The sequence below is a fragment of the Manacus vitellinus genome, unplaced genomic scaffold (assembly GCF_001715985.3).
Source record: "Manacus vitellinus isolate BGI_N305 unplaced genomic scaffold, ASM171598v3 scaffold_23_pilon, whole genome shotgun sequence".
Classification (NCBI taxonomy): domain Eukaryota; kingdom Metazoa; phylum Chordata; class Aves; order Passeriformes; family Pipridae; genus Manacus; species Manacus vitellinus.
The window spans coordinates 9,665,287-9,682,509 of NW_021939718.1; the positions used below are offsets into that span (position 1 = coordinate 9,665,287).

The 17,223-nt window shown below is 40.4% G+C and overlaps 1 protein-coding gene across 1 annotated transcript in view; it reads left to right on the top strand.

Moving 5' to 3' along the window:
* Position 1: 1 nt before the first annotated feature.
* The window catches only part of SLC12A2 (solute carrier family 12 member 2), a gene marked incomplete at its 5' end in the record, with an annotated part of 59,187 nt that continues 41,965 nt past the window's right edge, over positions 2–17,223 (top strand). Inside the window, one exon of the mRNA XM_029959934.1 lies at positions 2–217. Coding sequence (XP_029815794.1) covers positions 2–217 — 216 coding nt within the window. The remainder of the gene's footprint in view (positions 218–17,223) is intronic.

Genomic DNA, 17,223 nt, shown 5'->3' on the forward strand with positions numbered 1-17,223 from the left:
CGGCGGCGACACGGTGATGAGCGAGGGCAGCCTGCACTCGGGCGGGCACCACCACTACTACTATGACACCCACACCAACACCTACTACCTGCGCACCTTCGGCCACAACACCTTGGACGCCGTGCCCCGCATCGACCACTACCGCCACACGGCCGCCGACCTGGGCGAGAAGCTGCTCCGGCCCAGCCTGGCCGAGCTGCACGATGAGCTGGACAAGGTGAGAGAGGGGCCCCCCGGGAGGGAGAAAAAGCTAAAAAAAAAAAAAAAAAAAGGAGAAGCTAAATCTCGTCCAGCCTCAGGGAGGCGCAGACAACGCGGATGCATCGCTGGCGCCTCGGTTTTATTATTTATTATTTTTTATTTTTTCGTTTCGTGACGCAGTGATAGCCACCCCTCCATCCCCACGTGTTTTTGGGAGATGGTTCCCCCCCCCCAAGTGCGAGAGGTATTTAGAGATGTAGGTCTGTTCGCAGCCGAGCAGGTTTTCCACTTCCATATCGCCTCCGGCAGATAGGGAATTAATTCCCTATTTGGGGAAAATTGGGCGTTTGCCATAGGTATTAGTCTGGGAAGGGGACTGGAAATGCTGGAAGGGGACTGGAAAATCTCGGAAGAGATAAATAGGACGGTCCTCCTATTTATCAGTGGCCGGAGGTTTGTGTCCAAGCATCTGCAGATCTGCATCTGATCGGATCCGGATCAGATGCTGCGGGATCCGCACAGGCACAGATCCTGAACGAGCCTTTCCAGGGGTGCTGAGCGGCCCCATTGTCGGTGTCAGGGCTTCGGACCTCAAGCTTTTTCTATTTCGGACTACTAAGTCGGTGGGTTACAGTGGAAGCTGTTTTTGTGTTGCAGGCTGTCTTGGCTAAAAGGCGAGCTTTAGCTGAACGTAGGATTAATGCATTTTTTTTAAACTACCATGATTAAATTAAAGCCAGATAAACCTACTGTAGTGCTTTTGCCTCGCAGTTTTTTGCTGCGCTCCAAGAAGCCCATGTTCCACTGGGGTTTTTCAGCTGGGTTTAGAGAAAACAAAGGAGCATGTGGGCCACGTCCCAATGAAGAATATTTTGTTTCCAGAACTTTTTTCGTCTCACCTTTCACTCCTTATAGGTGGAGTTCCATGGGGAAAGTCTGTTCTTGCCAGACTTTCACACCATTATTAGGCTGTTCAGTACTGGTTTGGGTTGGGGTTTTTTGTTTGTTTTTTTGAGGAGGTTGTGGTGATTGTTTAAGTCCATTTTTTGAAACTGACTCTTGATAGGAATAATTGTTGGATGTATTATAGAGATACTTCGTTCTGGCATCTAAGATTAGTTCTCCAAATAACTGCTACCTGTAACAGCAAGTTACTCCTGCCTTCCAGGTCCCCTTCTGATGGAGTTAAATGATGTTCTGTAGTCTGATTTTAAGTTAGTATAAAATAGAAATTGGCAATTACTCTCTTGTGCATGGACTAGGTGTGCTATAAATAGAACACACATATGTGCGCTCATAATATATGTGAAAACATAGTGATTTCCTGCCCCTATCCCTGAATTTCTGACTTCTGGCCCTGATGGTACACCCGGGTGTTTGGATACTCCGCACTGTAAGCAGAACATTGCTTAAATTTCTAAGCTTGGCAGGTAGGTTTTTTGGTGTATTTAGGTTGCAGCAATCATGAAAGCTTTTTGACACCATTAAGAAATTCAAGTGCAGAATCTAATGTATTCTGGAACTGTAATTTCTAGAATGGTGATATCTTCATTAAGAGGAAACTCATGGCAAGGAATTTTCCTTGTAGTTTGTTGCATAGAGGAGTGGTAGACAACCTAATTACAGGATCATTATCAAAACAGTTTCATTGTGAGCATTAATTAAGTCAAATCATTAATTTCTTAAATGTCATGAATTTGTTCTGCAGTGTGGATAAATGTATACATGAAATTTTTTTTTTCTTAAAAGTCATGCCCTGTCTGCTGTGGGTCCTTCCCACCTCAAAAAAAATTACTGGGGATAGAATATGCATTTTTTGGTTGCATTTGCTGTCTAGTATCAATTTTAGAAAGGGTCACAAATATAAACTTCAGAATTTGAGTTGAAGTTCAATGGAGTAACACAGCTATTCTGTTGTAGGATGTTTAATTTCCAAAGCAGTTCATGTATTCGCAGCAATTTAGGCTTATATGAAGAGGAGAAGCCATTATTTTTGCTTCCAACTTAGCAAGACATTTTCCAAGGTGAAGTTAAGAACACAAAAAAACTTTTAATAAGGGTGTGTCATGCATACTAATAGCACTGGATACCTACATTTCTCCCAATCTCAGGGGTATGAAATACGTCTCTGATTATGTACTTGATTTCTGGACACAGTGCTGATAACTTTTAAATCAAGATGGTACTGTACTTCTCTGTAGAAGATGGTCACAAAGCTATTGTGCTTTTTTTGCTGTTTTCAGGGGGCTTATTGTCTCCATTCCCAAAGTGACTTCAGTTCCTGCTGACTAACAGTAGTGATCTCTACTGCTAAATAATGCAGTGCATTAAAGAAGATATTTTCAGTAAGTGGAAGGGTTAAGATCGCTCTTTAGCTGTGGATTTCATACTAATTTAACAGGTACAGCATGTCTGTAAAGGGCAGCTGGTACAAACATTTCCATACCCTTATATAAAGTTTACTCTGTGTGAATACCTATTGTTGTGCCTGTGCTCTTGACCCAGGGAATCAAGGTTGGCAGTGACTTTGTGTTAATCCAAAACCATTCACTGTCAATGTGGTTCACTGCTTTGAATGCAGCAATTTCACCTTGCAGTTAGAGTTTGTGCTATTCTGTTTGCTTTCAATAGCTAAATAAATGTCAGGGAGTGTTGGAGCATTGTTGATGCTGATACCAGTTAAAGAAAAAAAATTTTTTTCACTTAGATTTGTTCATTATGTCTAACTCTTCTACTGATTCTGTTCTCACAGAAAAGCACTGTTGGAAGAAGATGCACTGTTTGAGGAAGATGCATGTACATGTACACAAGGGGTACCATTTCTCAAGGGTTTGTCTTGCAGTCCGAGCAGGATAGGTCATTCCAACAGTGGCTGTTCTAACAGAAAAGAGATTGCTCTTGATTCTGTTTTTGTGAACATGGCTGGCTGATGCTGCAGTACTCTGAGGTGGATGAATTGCATAATGTTGATCTTGGTAGATCATTTTAAATTTCAAGGGAGGGGGTCTTGTTTTAGTATGTCATTGGCTGCCAAGTATGTCATAGCCAAGATGATCAATCTGTTCCTGACCCGGGTGGTGTGCATTAATCTTACTCTGCCTTAGAGAGATGATAGAGGGAATTTTGTGATGGGGTTATGATTGCTTATGTCATAGATCAGGGGGATGCTTTAGTCTCCAGAGATGCAGAGGTAAGAGGGTGTTTATTAGCAAAGAGGTGGGAGGGGAACCAGCATACTGTGACACTACAGGCAGGTTTTTGTTGCAGTTGTGGTGTCCCCTGCCCTCCAGAGGGAATCTGCCTTCAGACAGTAGGAAGAGTAAAAGTGTCCTTGCTTTTCTTGCTTTTCCTTTTCTTGATTTTTCCTTTTCTGGATTTTTCCTTTTCTGGATTTTTCCTTTTCTGGATTTTTCCTTTTCTGGATTTTTCCTTTTCTGGATTTTTCCTTTCCTCCTGTCTTACAGTTTAGAAATATCTGTTTTGCCTGGGTCAGCTACACATGTATGTAAAGATACAGCCTGTAGAATGCATTTCACCTGCCTTCATGTTCCTAAGTTTATCAATTACCATGGCATAATGTCACAGACCTGGTTTTGAAAGGGATCTACTCATAAAGTATTCAGAATTGCACAGTGTCGTCCACTGCTGTGCTTTAATTTATGATTTTTCTGTATAGACTGAATGAATTGTGGTGCTTTTTGGTATTTTTTTTTAAGACTAAAGCTTTGCTGTATGTCAGTGATTCTAATATGAGCTTTGTGCCAGCCCTCGCAGCCGCGTTGAGTGGATCCAGTGTGAACCAAGCCCTCTACTGGCAGCTCTGCTCTGTTGTTGGTTAAATACTCACCGAGAGCACTGACAGGCTCTCAAGGCAGTGATCTCAGAGGAAGATCTTCACACCACCTTCACCCCCCGGGCTCAAATTATAAAGCAAAACAAAAAGAAATCCAAAGGCATTTAAAAACACGAGTGTGTTTTGCTTCCTCCCGCATAAAAATCCGTGCACTTGTCATCTGAATTTGGAGACAGACGTAAGAAAGAAGGCATTACTGATAGTCTTGATGCAGAATTGAGGGGGGGGGGTGTTTGTTTGTTTTCACTGAAGTTGGATGACTACAAATTCTTTAAATTGTCTTTCTGGCTTAGATTAGTATTTTCTCAAGCATTGCTGTTTTCCGTCTTACTTAAAATGTTTAACGTAAGTGAAAAGGCTCTGTATGGCACTACTTTTTAACAGAATGTATTCTGTCTTGAAAATGTTAAACAGCTGCTGCACCTCTAATATTTATTTTTATTTCAGTTCTTGGTTTGTCTGCTTGGGTCTCTAAAGAAAGCAGAACTCAGCTAAAACTGCATAAAAAGCTAAAAGCTGATTCTAGGTCATCAGATTAGCTGACCGTGATAATTATGTAAGGTCTGTCTCTAAAAGCTCCTTCCTCCCCTTGCCCAGAAGACTGAGACCCCCTTGAAGATTGTTTTTACTGCACTTCCTTGCTGAATCTTTTTTTGGTGTCTATAGGTATCTTATTTCCTGAGTCCCTGTGATTTTTTGATTCTGATAGCTTTTCCTTCTTGCTGTCCTTCATATATGTGAGCAGAATTCAGACTTTCTTTCCGAACTTCACTGTACTAAAATAAAACAAGAAACTCTTAGTCTTGCTCTCTGTGATCTTGGGGTATTCCAGAAGCCTATAATTTGTAATTGTACTCTTTAATCACTTTTGAACAGCACTGATCTTAATGTGCTTGTACTCAGATGAGGCTTTACTGACACCATGCAAAGTGATGTTTTTACACTTTTTTAATCCATGTGGAAAATCCTCACTTTGCTTGTATTTTATAAGGACTGTGTATAATTTGTATTTTTACATTTCTTGATGTTTGTATCTCTGTGACAAGTTTCCAGTCCAAAACACCTGTGGAATACTGAAACACTTGAAACTGTCCTCAGCAAACTGCTACTGTGGTTCTTACTACTTTGTTTTTGTCCCAGAGAAGCTGGAAATAAATGAACCCTGCTCACAGTTTATCGTTTCAGAGCACAAGTTTGGACTCCTGCTGAAAGGGGTGAACTTTTGTACCCTCATAGATCTTAGTTGGTTGTGGGAGGTGATCTGGTTTATAGAAAGCCAGCACCCCCTCAGCTGCAAAATCTTACATTGGATGTGGTGATTCAGTTCCCTTATCCAGTACTCCAGTGATGTCCACAGTCCTTCAACTGCACACTTGTATCAATAAAAAAGTTCAGGTGTGCACTCCTAATATGCGTGTATTTATTTACTTAAAAATTTTATATATGTGTACTACTGTACAAGTATTGTGGATGATACAAAGTAAAACTCCAAGAATTATATAAAAATGAAATAAAAATATTTTTTATCTTTATTAACGTCATGCAAAAGAACCTGAAAGAACAGCACTAACTTCTCTCTAGATGGACGCCTTTTTTTTCAACATAACATATTTCAGAATTGGTTAAAAGGGAAGGTGCAGCAGAATAAATCTTAATCTTCAGATTAACTTTTTCCCATTTGGTACTGCACTTGATTAGACCTCTGATAATTTTCATTCTTGCAGAGGAGGAGCTTGGCAAGATCAGTATCTTGGAGTAACTTAAACCAGTGTACCACATCTTCTGTTGAATTCTTCAGATTTTTTCCAAAGCCTCATATGATATCCATTCATGAGCAAACACAGACCTATTTCCCCCACTTCTTGGTATAGGTAATAGCAGTCCCACTATGATCACTTGTCACTACTAACAATTTTTTTAAGTAGTTGACTTCGAATGGTTTGCCTTTCAGTATTTTGGAAGCTATCCAGGCTTTGCAGTTTAAGTGCATGGAAGTGCACTTCAGCATAATGATTATGCCTGACCAACTTACTGAAATTCCTTTTTATGCATAAAAACTAACTTAGGATGCATTATCTGTGGTCTTCAAACTTAACTCGTGATATGATGATTAAAAGTGTAGAAAAATTCCTACCCTCCATTTTAGTAAGGAGAGTTATCTCTTGCATCTTCATTTTGCTAGTGAACTTTCCTTCTTTGAATTAACAGTTTCTATTTCAGATTATTCAATTGTTTGGTGGCGGGGTTTTTTTGTTGTTGGTTGTTTTTTGGTTTGTTTTTGTTTGGTTTTTTTCTGTTGTTTGTTTGTTTGTTTTTAATTCAAAGAAAAAGCCATGTCTGTTTCATCTGTAAAGTGACTGTGATGCTGGATTAGTGTTTCAGTTTAGTCTGACAGTTTACATGGCAGAGACTCCTAAGACTATTCTGAGTAATGCTGCTTTTGAACTGTTCAGCAACTTTGGTTGTGCCAGTACAAGTGAGTGCTGTGCTGTGTGAATGTACCAGCTCTGCTCAATGCTGGCTCAGAGGCTGCACTATGTTTGTATTTGCCACTTCATGGCATGGCATTAAAAATTCAGGCAGTACTTAGATTTTTAGGATTATTTCAGTTGGCTTTTTAGCCTGTTGTAAGGCAGTAGGTTAAATGTAATTTTTCAGGAACTGACTGCACTTGGAGCTAGACCTCTAATAAAAATGGGACATTCTATTAGGGTAATTGCTGCAAAGAGTCATTGGCTCCCTATCCCCCACCTCAAAGTGCATTGTTCTGTTTTGCAGAAGTGGATATAAACCAAAAGGTGTTAAGACTAAGAATGCCTGAAATTAACCTGGTTTTGGAGGTGGAGTATAGAAGATGACTTGTGTGCTGGTTTTTGCTGGGGTAGAATTATTTGTGTTCCCGGTGGATTTGTTTGGATTTGTGCTGAACACAGGGTTGATAATATGGAGATGTTTTTGTTACTGCTGAGCTCACAGAGAGATAAGGCCTTTTCTGCTTTTTGTGTTGCCACACTGGCAAGAAAGTTGGAGGTGCAGGGGGGTTTGAAGGAGACACAGCCAGGATGGGTGACCCCAGCTGGCCAGAGGAATATTCCAGACCTTATGGCATCATGCTCAGTGTATCATCAGCAGATCTGCAGATGACAATAAGCTGCAGGGGGAGTGTCGATCAGCTGGAAGGCAGGAGGGCTCTGCAGTGGGACCTGGACAGGCTGGAGAGTTGGGCTGATTCCAGCGGGATGAGGTGCAACAAGGCAAGTGCCGGGTCCTGCACTTTGGCCACAACAACCCCCTGCAGCGCTACAGGCTGGGCACAGAGTGGCTGGAGAGCAGCCAGGCAGAGAGACCTGGGAGTTTGGATTGACAGGAAGCTGAACATGAGCCAGCAGTGTGCCCAGGTGGCCAAGAAGGCCAATGGCATCCTGGCCTGGATCAGGAACAGTGTGGCCAACAGGTCCAGGGAAGTGATTCTTCCCCTGTACTCAGTGCTGGTGAGGCCACACCTGGAGTGCTGTGTCCAGTTCTGGGCCCCTCAGTTCAGGAAGGATATTGAGGTGCTGGAGCAGGTGCAGAGGAGAGCAATAAGGCTGGTGAAGGGACTCAAGCACAAGTCCTATGAGGAGAGGCTGAGGGAGCTGGGGCTGTTCAGCCTGGAGAAGAGGAGGCTCGGAGGAGACCTCCTCACTCTCTACAACTCCCTGAAAGGAGGTTGTAGCCAGGTGGGGGTTGGTCTCTTCTCCCAGGCAACTATCAGCAAGACAAGAGGGCATGGTCTTAAGCTGTGCCAGGGAAGGTTTAGATTGGATATTAGGAAGAATTTCTTTACAGAGAGGGTAATCAGGCATTGGAATGGGCTGCCCAGGGAAGTGGTGGATTCTCTGTCTCTGGAGGTTTTTAAGATGAGACTGGATGTGGTGTGGCACTTAGTGCCATGGTCTAGTAGCCACAGCGGTAGTGGATCAAGGGTTGGACTTGATGATCTCAGAGTTCCCTTCCAACCCAGCTGATTCTATGATTCTGTGGTACAGTGGGGGGAAGGAGGAGGAAAAGGGGGATGTTTGGAGTGATGGAGTTTGTCTTCCCAAGTAATCTGGGACCCTGCTGTCCTGGAGGTGGCTGACACCTGCCTGCCCATTGGAATCAGTGAATTCATTCCTTGTTTTACCTTGTTTGTGTGTTTGGCTTTTGCTTTCCCTGTTCAACTGCCCTTATTTCAACTCGTAAGTTTTCCAGCTTTTACCGTTCCCATTTTCTCATTGATCCCACTGGTGGGTAAGAGTGAGTGGCTGTGAGGGGCTTGGTGTTGGCTGGGGTTATACCACAATTTGGAAATCTGGTGTGCTCAAAACAGCTTCTTGACAAGATTGAAATGGATTCTCTTTTGTACTTAATTGCAGAACATTGTATTTCTTGGACTGTAATTGAGGATGCAAAACTGCTCTGCAGGAGACTTGCTAATTGGATTTACTTCAGCCCTCGTGCAGTCAAGTGCTGCATCTGCTTCATTCTGGGGTGTTTCAGGCTTATGTGTTTCAGATGCTCATGTGAAAACTTTCCATGCTCAGAGCCTGGATGCATTTTTCCTGGTAGTGTGATTTCTCCTTTCAGGAGAATGGATGTCAAAAGGAATATTGCAGTCAATGTGCAGTAAGGAATAATTACTCGAGTAAATCATTCAGAGTACAGTGGTTCTTCTGGAAAGGATCAAATACATTAGTGCAGAAGGGAAGGTGCATTCTTGAGGTGTGAAATAGACTACCTGAAGTCTACAAGTAGACTTCCTCCTAAGCGGAATGGATTGATTGCCTCTACACTTGTGCAGGAAATCATGCTTCCTTCTGGCCAGATTAGTGGTGCACTTTTCTGTTAACTAGAAGTAGAGAGACAGGGAAAGGAAGTTTGGGCTTTTCTGGGGAGAGACTTGGGCTTTTTTTAGTTGGTTTTGATTTTTGTGGGTTTTTTGTTGTTGTTTTTGGGGGGGGGTCATTTAGTGGTGGGTTTTTTTACTGTGACAGACCATGTTGACTATTTCTTGTCAAAAAGGCCTGACTTTGCCTACAGTATTTCTGGGAGTGTAGACCATAAGCATTGTGAGTCTTCCATGGGGTGTCCACACTGCAGAGCTCCTGAACAGAGGCCTTTTTTTCATTTGTCTCTAATTCTCGTGATCAGCTTGCCCAGAGTTTTCATATCATCCTCTGCCTATGGAGGAATGTATGAATCAAGGTGTGAAGATGTAGGGAGTTTTCTTTGTTTTGCTAAGTGCTCTCTTTAATATTTTTGGTATGGAGGATGAAAACATTCTGTATATTTCAAATAGGAAGGATAGTGCTCTTGCATACCTGCAGATGTCAACAAAACTTTGCTGCTGTGTCACATGCAGAAACTACTTCAAAGGAATTTGTCTGGTCACACCATACTGGCTGTGGGCTTTCAAATTTCAGACTTAAGTGCTTCCCTTGGGAACTTTTCTTTTGGAAATACGGATAGTCCTTTCCTGTCAGGAAAGTTGCAGAGATTTGATTCTGAATGTCCTGTGCTGATTTCATGACAAGCAGATCAAATGGTATTGACACTGTCACTGTTTCCAGAGACACTGTTTAGTAACCTGCCTTGTGAGAGACTTTATTTTGATGTGATGCTTAGGAAGCATTGAATCATTTTGCTTAGAAAAGGCTGAAAACTCAAAATCCTAGTAGAGAAAGTATATAGATGAAGGGATGAGCTCACCCTTGGAGTATTACACAATGTTCTGATGCCTGGATTAGTTGGGTGACATAAAAGGTTGGGGGGGCTGTTGGGCACTGCCATGGCAATCAAGGTCATCAGGATCACTCAGGGACCAGCTTCTGTCTATTTTCACCAACTTCCATGGCCAATGTTCACGAGCGAAGATTTGGGAAAGGTCATTACCCTTCCAGCCTGCGCAATGGATTTTTTAGGTGAGACACAGTGTGCGCTGAACGGAGCCCACCCTTTAATCCTGAGGTTCATCTGCCGGGGCTGAGTGAGCTTGGACAGTGGCAGCGAGGTCCTCAGGACGTAGGTTTGTTTAGAGTGACCTTCTCTTAGATGGATGACCTTACAGGGCTGACGAGCTCCATCTGCCCGGAGGGGTTCCCTGACCGGGAATCGAACCCAGGCCGCAGCGGTGAGAGCGCCGCATCCCAACCACTAGACCGCCAGGGGGCCCCTTTCACCAACTAAAGTACTCTTAAGTGTGGGCAGTTTTGCTGTTACTTCACTTCTGAATTGATTCCACACTTTTTTCTTCAAGCAGAAGTCTACCAGATTGCATTTTGCATCCATCTCATTTTAGGACAGAAGGATGGTAATCATCTCCTTAAAGAGAAAAGCCTTCATGTAGTAAGCTTAGAGATTTGTCAGGAAAACTGTGTGCATGTGTGACATTAAAATGGTGCTAATATTCACAAACAAAGCTCCTGTCTATGTAAGTGTACCACCTAGAAAGAACAAGGATTTTACTCCTAAGCTGAAATCAATTGCCTGAGTAAATTTCTTGATTAACAGTCTTGCTAGACTGGTTAATGCATAATCCTGCTGTAAGAGTTGGAAGGATGAGTGTATGATTTTCCCTTTAAAAGAATAAAAGTAAAAATGGCTTTTAAAATAAGTATATATATATATGCATACATACAGAAAGTATTGTTTAATGTTTCTCTATTAAAAACACTGAGTGCAAGACAGAGAAACACAAGCTGATGGCAGAGACGTAGCTAATTTTTCAGTTGACATGTTAATTGCAACTATAAATTTCTTCTGTTTAAAATTGCTCTGCTGTAATCAAAGTACAGCACTCTTTAATTTCAGCTTAAGATAACATTAATGTTCTGTGTTTGATGCAATCTGTTTTAAAATCTGTGGAGGTGGATGCCAAAGGCATTTGCTGCTATGTTTTAAATGTGTAATTGTAGAGAAGGTAACATAGGATTTTCTTTGATTGAAGTGAGTAACCAATGATTGAAGCTGTTCATGTTTGATTCCAAGGAATCCCGAGTTTTATAAACTGACTGTTTTACCTGGGCAGTTTATCTCCAGTTGCTCCAGGTAACTTCTGGATGCCATTTAATAGGTTAGTAGGCTTTTTCTGCGTTATGACTGTAAAGATGCTGGAGTCAGAATTATGGTAAAATTTACTAATAGAATTTGTAATTCTCTCCTGTTTTATAACCAAATAGTAAAGTACCAAAAATGACCGCTGAAATTTCTGAGCTGCTGTCAACAAGCAATGATTAGCAATATTCCCCGATAGTTTTTTGAGTTTGTTTTTTCAAGAAAATGCAGAAAAGATGCTTAGGCAGACTGAGGTATGACTATGTCCTCCGCCATGTTTTCCTTTGCATGTGCTACCTGAATGGGGTTTTTCCCCACTGGTAGCAGTATTAACCAGTCCAGCTTCCTATCTAACTCCTGAAAAACCTGAACACCTGAATCTATTTTCTTAACTTAAAATTATTTTTAAGTTATTATTTTAACGAATTATCAGAAATTTGTAAACTGTCCCAGGTGTCTGTGAAAGATACTGGCTTGATGAGTAATAATTTTTAAGTGATAAATAATGCTGTTTGAAGCATCAAAGATTCAGACTTCTACGTCTGTTGATAAGATGTAAATGGTGTAATTAAGATGCAGAAAGTCATAACCTGCTTTCAGTTTTAGAATTTACACTTTCATTGCACTTTCATCAGAATGAGGACTGTAACAAAGCATTAGTTGAGAGTTGTTAACAGTTGTTCTTCGTTTCCAAACTTTCTCATGATAACCCTGCCAGTATCCTTATTCCAGCAAAGTAGAAACAGTGAGGAATGACTAGAACTGCATGCAGTATTTAAAGTTTGTGTGTACTACAGTTGTGTATTGTGGGTTTTTTCCCATTTGATTTACTCGTTACAGGATTATTTTTGTAGTTTTATAGGCTTTTCAACTGTTACTATGTAGAAAGGTGATAGTTTTCTAAAAGTATTTAGGATTGGTCAGAAAAAGTTCTTTCAAGGGTAGTGGGAGATGTAGACAGCATACTTTTTTTTTCCTTATGACTTGGCTTTCCTAGGCACTGACTTTCAGTTGTGTCAGTTTCCAGTCCCTAGTTCTAATAAAGATTATTCTACGTTAAGATTCTTCTGCATTGTTTGATAGGTCCAATTAGTAAATGCCTTTCTCAAGAAGTAACCGTTTCAGTCAGGTTTGGATATTGGTTGAGTATAGTTTTGGGGGTTTTGTGGGAGGGAGGCTTAAGTATAGTGAAAAAATAGCTCTTTGCCAACAATGGTATTGCAAGTGTTATTAATTTACAGAAGAGCCTGTCCAGTCAGACTGTTCTTTTAAGAGAGTGCTATGTAGAGTAAGATATTTTGAAAGTCATTACCTATGATACTTCCTCCCTTTTAGAGCTTATATAGAGCTTAATTTCCTTACATGCACAAAAAAAAAAATCCACTTGAAAACTGTCAGACCTGGCAGAGGTGTTTTTCAAATTTAGTATTAAAAACTCACCGTGATTTTTTGATTTTTTTGTTAGTCTATAAACAAAGGTAAAAATGAACAGTGATTGTTTGAAAAACTGGTTACAAACAGTAGTCAGTGTCACCAGGTCAAGTCAAAGACTGGCAAGAACTTATTTTTCTTCTCATATATTTCAGTACTGAAATACTTCTGAATTTTGTTGCCTGACCAAGATTCCAGGCTTTACTTGATAAAGTTAATGGGTTAAAGTGTTAATGACAGGACTGTCTGGTGTCCCTGGACAACAGTCTGCTTAAAACCATTCAGTAGATTTAGGTGTTTTGGAAAGGAAGCTCAGAGCTCTTGATTTCTTTCACAGCTACTTAGATAAAAGCATTAAAACATGAAAACAGTTTATCAAACTGACCCTTAGGCAAAAACTGGGAATTTCATGACTGCAAGCATTAGCATGCTGCAAAAGTAATGTTTGAAGAACAGATTTGTTTGATACTGTTTGGTGTCCTTCAGACAGCATTTAATTCCTAGTTTATTATTCTTTATCACACTTTATCGCACAGTATCCACCGTATCACCCAGTATCACACTTGTACCGGTACAGACTGTTTGCAAAAGTTGTAATTGTTATATTGGAAGTAAACAACTGTGCAGCAGAATTATTCAGTGCAGTTACTCTATGTGTGCAATACATCTAGCACTTCTAAAATATTTTATTCAGATAATTAGAAATGTCATAAGTGGTGGGAGCTAGAATCCAAAAGTTCATTCCAGCAGGGAAAGTGGAAGGTTTGCTCTTTCAAGAAAAGATAGTAGGTACTGTTTAAAAATCATGGTGTTAGTGTAATCTGAGGCAAAATGTCTAGTAATTCTGCTGTATTTGGATAACTTTCTTTAATCTGTCATTGTTATTTGCTTCATTGGATAAAGTGTGTTTGAATGAGAGTAGCAAAAAACCAAATGTTCATAAGCTCTTTTTCTGTGTATGTTTTAAGCTGTGTTAATTCTGAAAGTATTCTGTCAGGTTATGCAGTCGTAGTCTTAACGGTGTGCAGCTGTAGAGTTGGGATATCTTGAGAGTATAATCTCCACAAGTAGGGATTCTTCCTCTGTTCAGACAGCTGGCATGCTACATCTGGATCAATACATTTTACTGCTTTCTTCCTTTCACAGTAATATTTTAAAATGGCAGTACCTACAAAATTTAACCTTTGGGAGATGAAAACAAGAAATTGTCGTGGTAAGGTGCGGCAAACAGCTTGTCTGTAACACTGGAAGCTGCAGTGAAAGGCTGCAGAAGATGTGTGATAGTTGCCCTTGTGAAGATGGGTTCCTGCAAACATCTCTGACCTCAGATCTGCTCTTGAGGCTCTGACTGCAGCTGGTGGGAGAGAGACCCGTTGCTGTGCAGAACTGTTCTGTCAGTACCTCTTGGGGAAAGATGGTTCTCAGGTGGCTTCTCTTATTTTTTTGTTCTCAGCAAGCACGTTAAATGGTAAGAGCACTGTGCTCAGTATACATAGATGTAAAGCAGTTTTAAATGTAAGCAGCTTCATTAAATGTGGTGGAATGCCATTTTTATATTTCCTTGCAGGAATTGGAGCTTGAAAATATAAGGCTCTTAATTTTCCTTAACATGATAGCATAAGCTGTTGGAACCAGCCTCAGTACTATATCCTACTAAGAGAGACAAAGCTACTGTTTTGAAGCCTTTCTGAGGAATTTATATAAGAACTCTACTATATGGCATGTGGTAACCCTGTAACTGGTCACACTTGAGACATGGAAAAAGCAGTTAAATGCTTTAGTCTCAGCTGCTTCTTGGGCATCCTCTTTCCACACAGGACTAAGGGTAGTTGGATGGGTTAGCTAAAGGTTAATGACTACTAGGGACGTACCAAATCAGGCAGTCTGCAAAGACAGCAGTCTGCCTGAAGTACCACCCTGTAATCTTGCACACAAACTTGCTTGTTGTCCTGTCCTTTACTTGGGGCTTCCAAGTTGTGATTTTTGAAAAGAAAACAAGAGCAGAAGACTTCACGTCTGTTTATTCTGGTACTACCTCATACAGTTCAGTATAGCCAAAGTATGTTGCCATTAAGGTAGAATTTAGATAGGTTCATTACAAACATGCTGCATGACATACACCACTATCAAGACCTCTTAAGTAAAACTAAATAGCAATTTTTACTGATTAGAAACTTTCCCATGCACTGCTGTACTCCACGCTGTGTGTGAAAGATCACTTCTGGCTACTAAGTATTTTGTCATTACTAATCTATGAGGCTATTCACAATTGGCACAAATAGCTTATTGTTATGATCCAGTACTGGAGATGAAATAGTAGATTATTTGTATTTTTCAGATACTGTGAAACAGCAATGCAAAATTCTGTGTAGGAGCAGAAATTAACTATTTCTTGTCTGAAGTCCTCTCAGTGTGTGATAAATTGTCAACATGTAAATGTATCTTACTTTTCCTTTAGCCGTGTAAGTGAACACCATAACTGAGTATTTTTGGACTGATTATTTTGATTTAAAAGTTGTGTCAATAAGAGCATTTCTGATCTGAAATACTAAACCCTCTTTTCTTTCCCCTATTGTTACACCTCCTCCAAATCTAATCTGTTTATGAACAGATGTCCTCCAGTCTGTTTATGAAGATCTTATCGTACATGTGTTGCTGTTCTAAAATAGTTCTGGTGCAGTTTTTTCCATTCAGTATGTGACTTGAGTAGAAGCATTGTATCCTCATGAGTACAAGCATGAAAAATACTACACTGCTTGATTTACAGCTGAAACCACAGTGGTGCTTTCTTAATCTTGCATTAGAGGGCTGAACTTAGAGCCTTATGTAGTGGAATTCTTTCGTGCCCACACTCTGTAATATCTGTTCTCACTAGTGCTTTATTGGGCGCCCACTAGCACTGATAACCAGGAGTAACCTTTCATTTATTACATTTTGCTTGTGCTTCAAAATATTTTCCTAAGAAATATTGCATTGTGTGGAGAGATGAGACATACAGAACAAAACTTCCTTGTGTTCACAGTGTGCTATCCTGGGGCTGATCTGGTAACTGATAACTCAGAACACCAGTTGTGAGCCATTATCTCCTTCCCGGAGTACAACAGGCTGAGCTATGGGGCTTTTTCGAACACTACAGTAAAACATGTAGCTGTGACATGATGGTTGAGGTTGGAAGTGACCTCTGGAGGTCACCTTGGTGATTTGTGCAGATTCTGCCAACACCTGGCAAGCCACATTCACATACTCAAGTATATGATTCTTTCTTACATTAGATAATAAGATATTCTCCGCCTTCTTGTAGAACATAAACATGCAGTAAACAAACTCAAAGCTTGTTTAAAAAAAAAAAAAAAGAAAAAAGAAAAAAACCATATTAACTACTTTAGTCCTAAAACAGTATTTTAGGACATGAAGATGCAAATTCCTTCTGTCCCTCCTCAATCCTCCCTGACTAGTCTTCTCAAAGAACAGTTTTGTTGTTTCTATTAGAGACATTATGTTTGTTTTTGTAATAGCAGATGTTGCCTAGTAGTGTCAGTTTTCTTGGCCAGAGCTTAAAAATTGCATAGGTAACATGAATGTTACAGTGTAGACTTGAGTTTGTTGCAGGTATAACGTGATGGTTTTCTGTGAGAAATAAGAATGTGTTTTATATGAAGAAGTAATGAGTGGTTATACAGTTCTGTGCTTGACTGGCAGTTTTATTGTAGTTGTGAACATATTTTGTAATCTTTCCCTTGTTCTAATGCATCTTTGTTTCCTCCCCACTTCTGAAAGTGGGTGGGGAAGAAGTGGGGAGAAACTTCTGGTGAGTGCTCCTGGAAACAGCAGAATCTGAGGGAGACATGCATACTAGAAGGATTTTTATGGTTTACTCCTACATTTCTAGGCCACCAGACCACAGCAGTAGGTCTTCTCATCCTCTTCTGTTGTGAGCCTGAGTAGGGGGCTTTACGTTTCCTTGGTTCTGATTTAGGCAGGTCAGCGTATCTGAAATGTAGCAGCATGGTAATTGTCTTTTTTTTGGTCCTCACTGTTCTTCTACCACTCTAATGGATCTAAATCTACCACTACTTGATTTGGCTTGAGTGCCTGAATGCAAATAATCAGCAAATCAATAGATTAATCTGGTCAAAGGCAGTGCAAATCTCGGGAGAATTACAGCCATTAGTTCTCTTTTGCCCAGAAGAGCTGCAGTTCAGCAAACTGTATAACTCCTGGTTATTTTTCTTTTTGTCATGTGTTTAATAGATGTAATACAGTATATATACACACACATATATATAAAACACTTATATGTCTATTTTTTAAAAATCCCTTCTGGAGTCGATAAAATGTACTCTTCAAGAAAACTCACTGTTAAAGGTAATGATCTGGAAACCCATCGTGATTCTGCCTAGTGGTGGAAAGCTGATGCCTTACAGGATCTCCAGGTGTGTTGCAGGTACGCATGGCTTTATGAGAATTTCATAATTCAGAGTCAGTGAGAGAAGCACTGACATGAATATGTCAATGGATAAGGTTGACATAATCCGATTTTTTTTTTAGGTCTGTTTTGTGTGTTTACTGCTGGTTATAAGGGGCTATAGGTGACATCCTTCATAATAGACAGGTTTAGAAATATTTTCTCTTGATTCTGTACCTAGAGTATATTTGGTATTAAT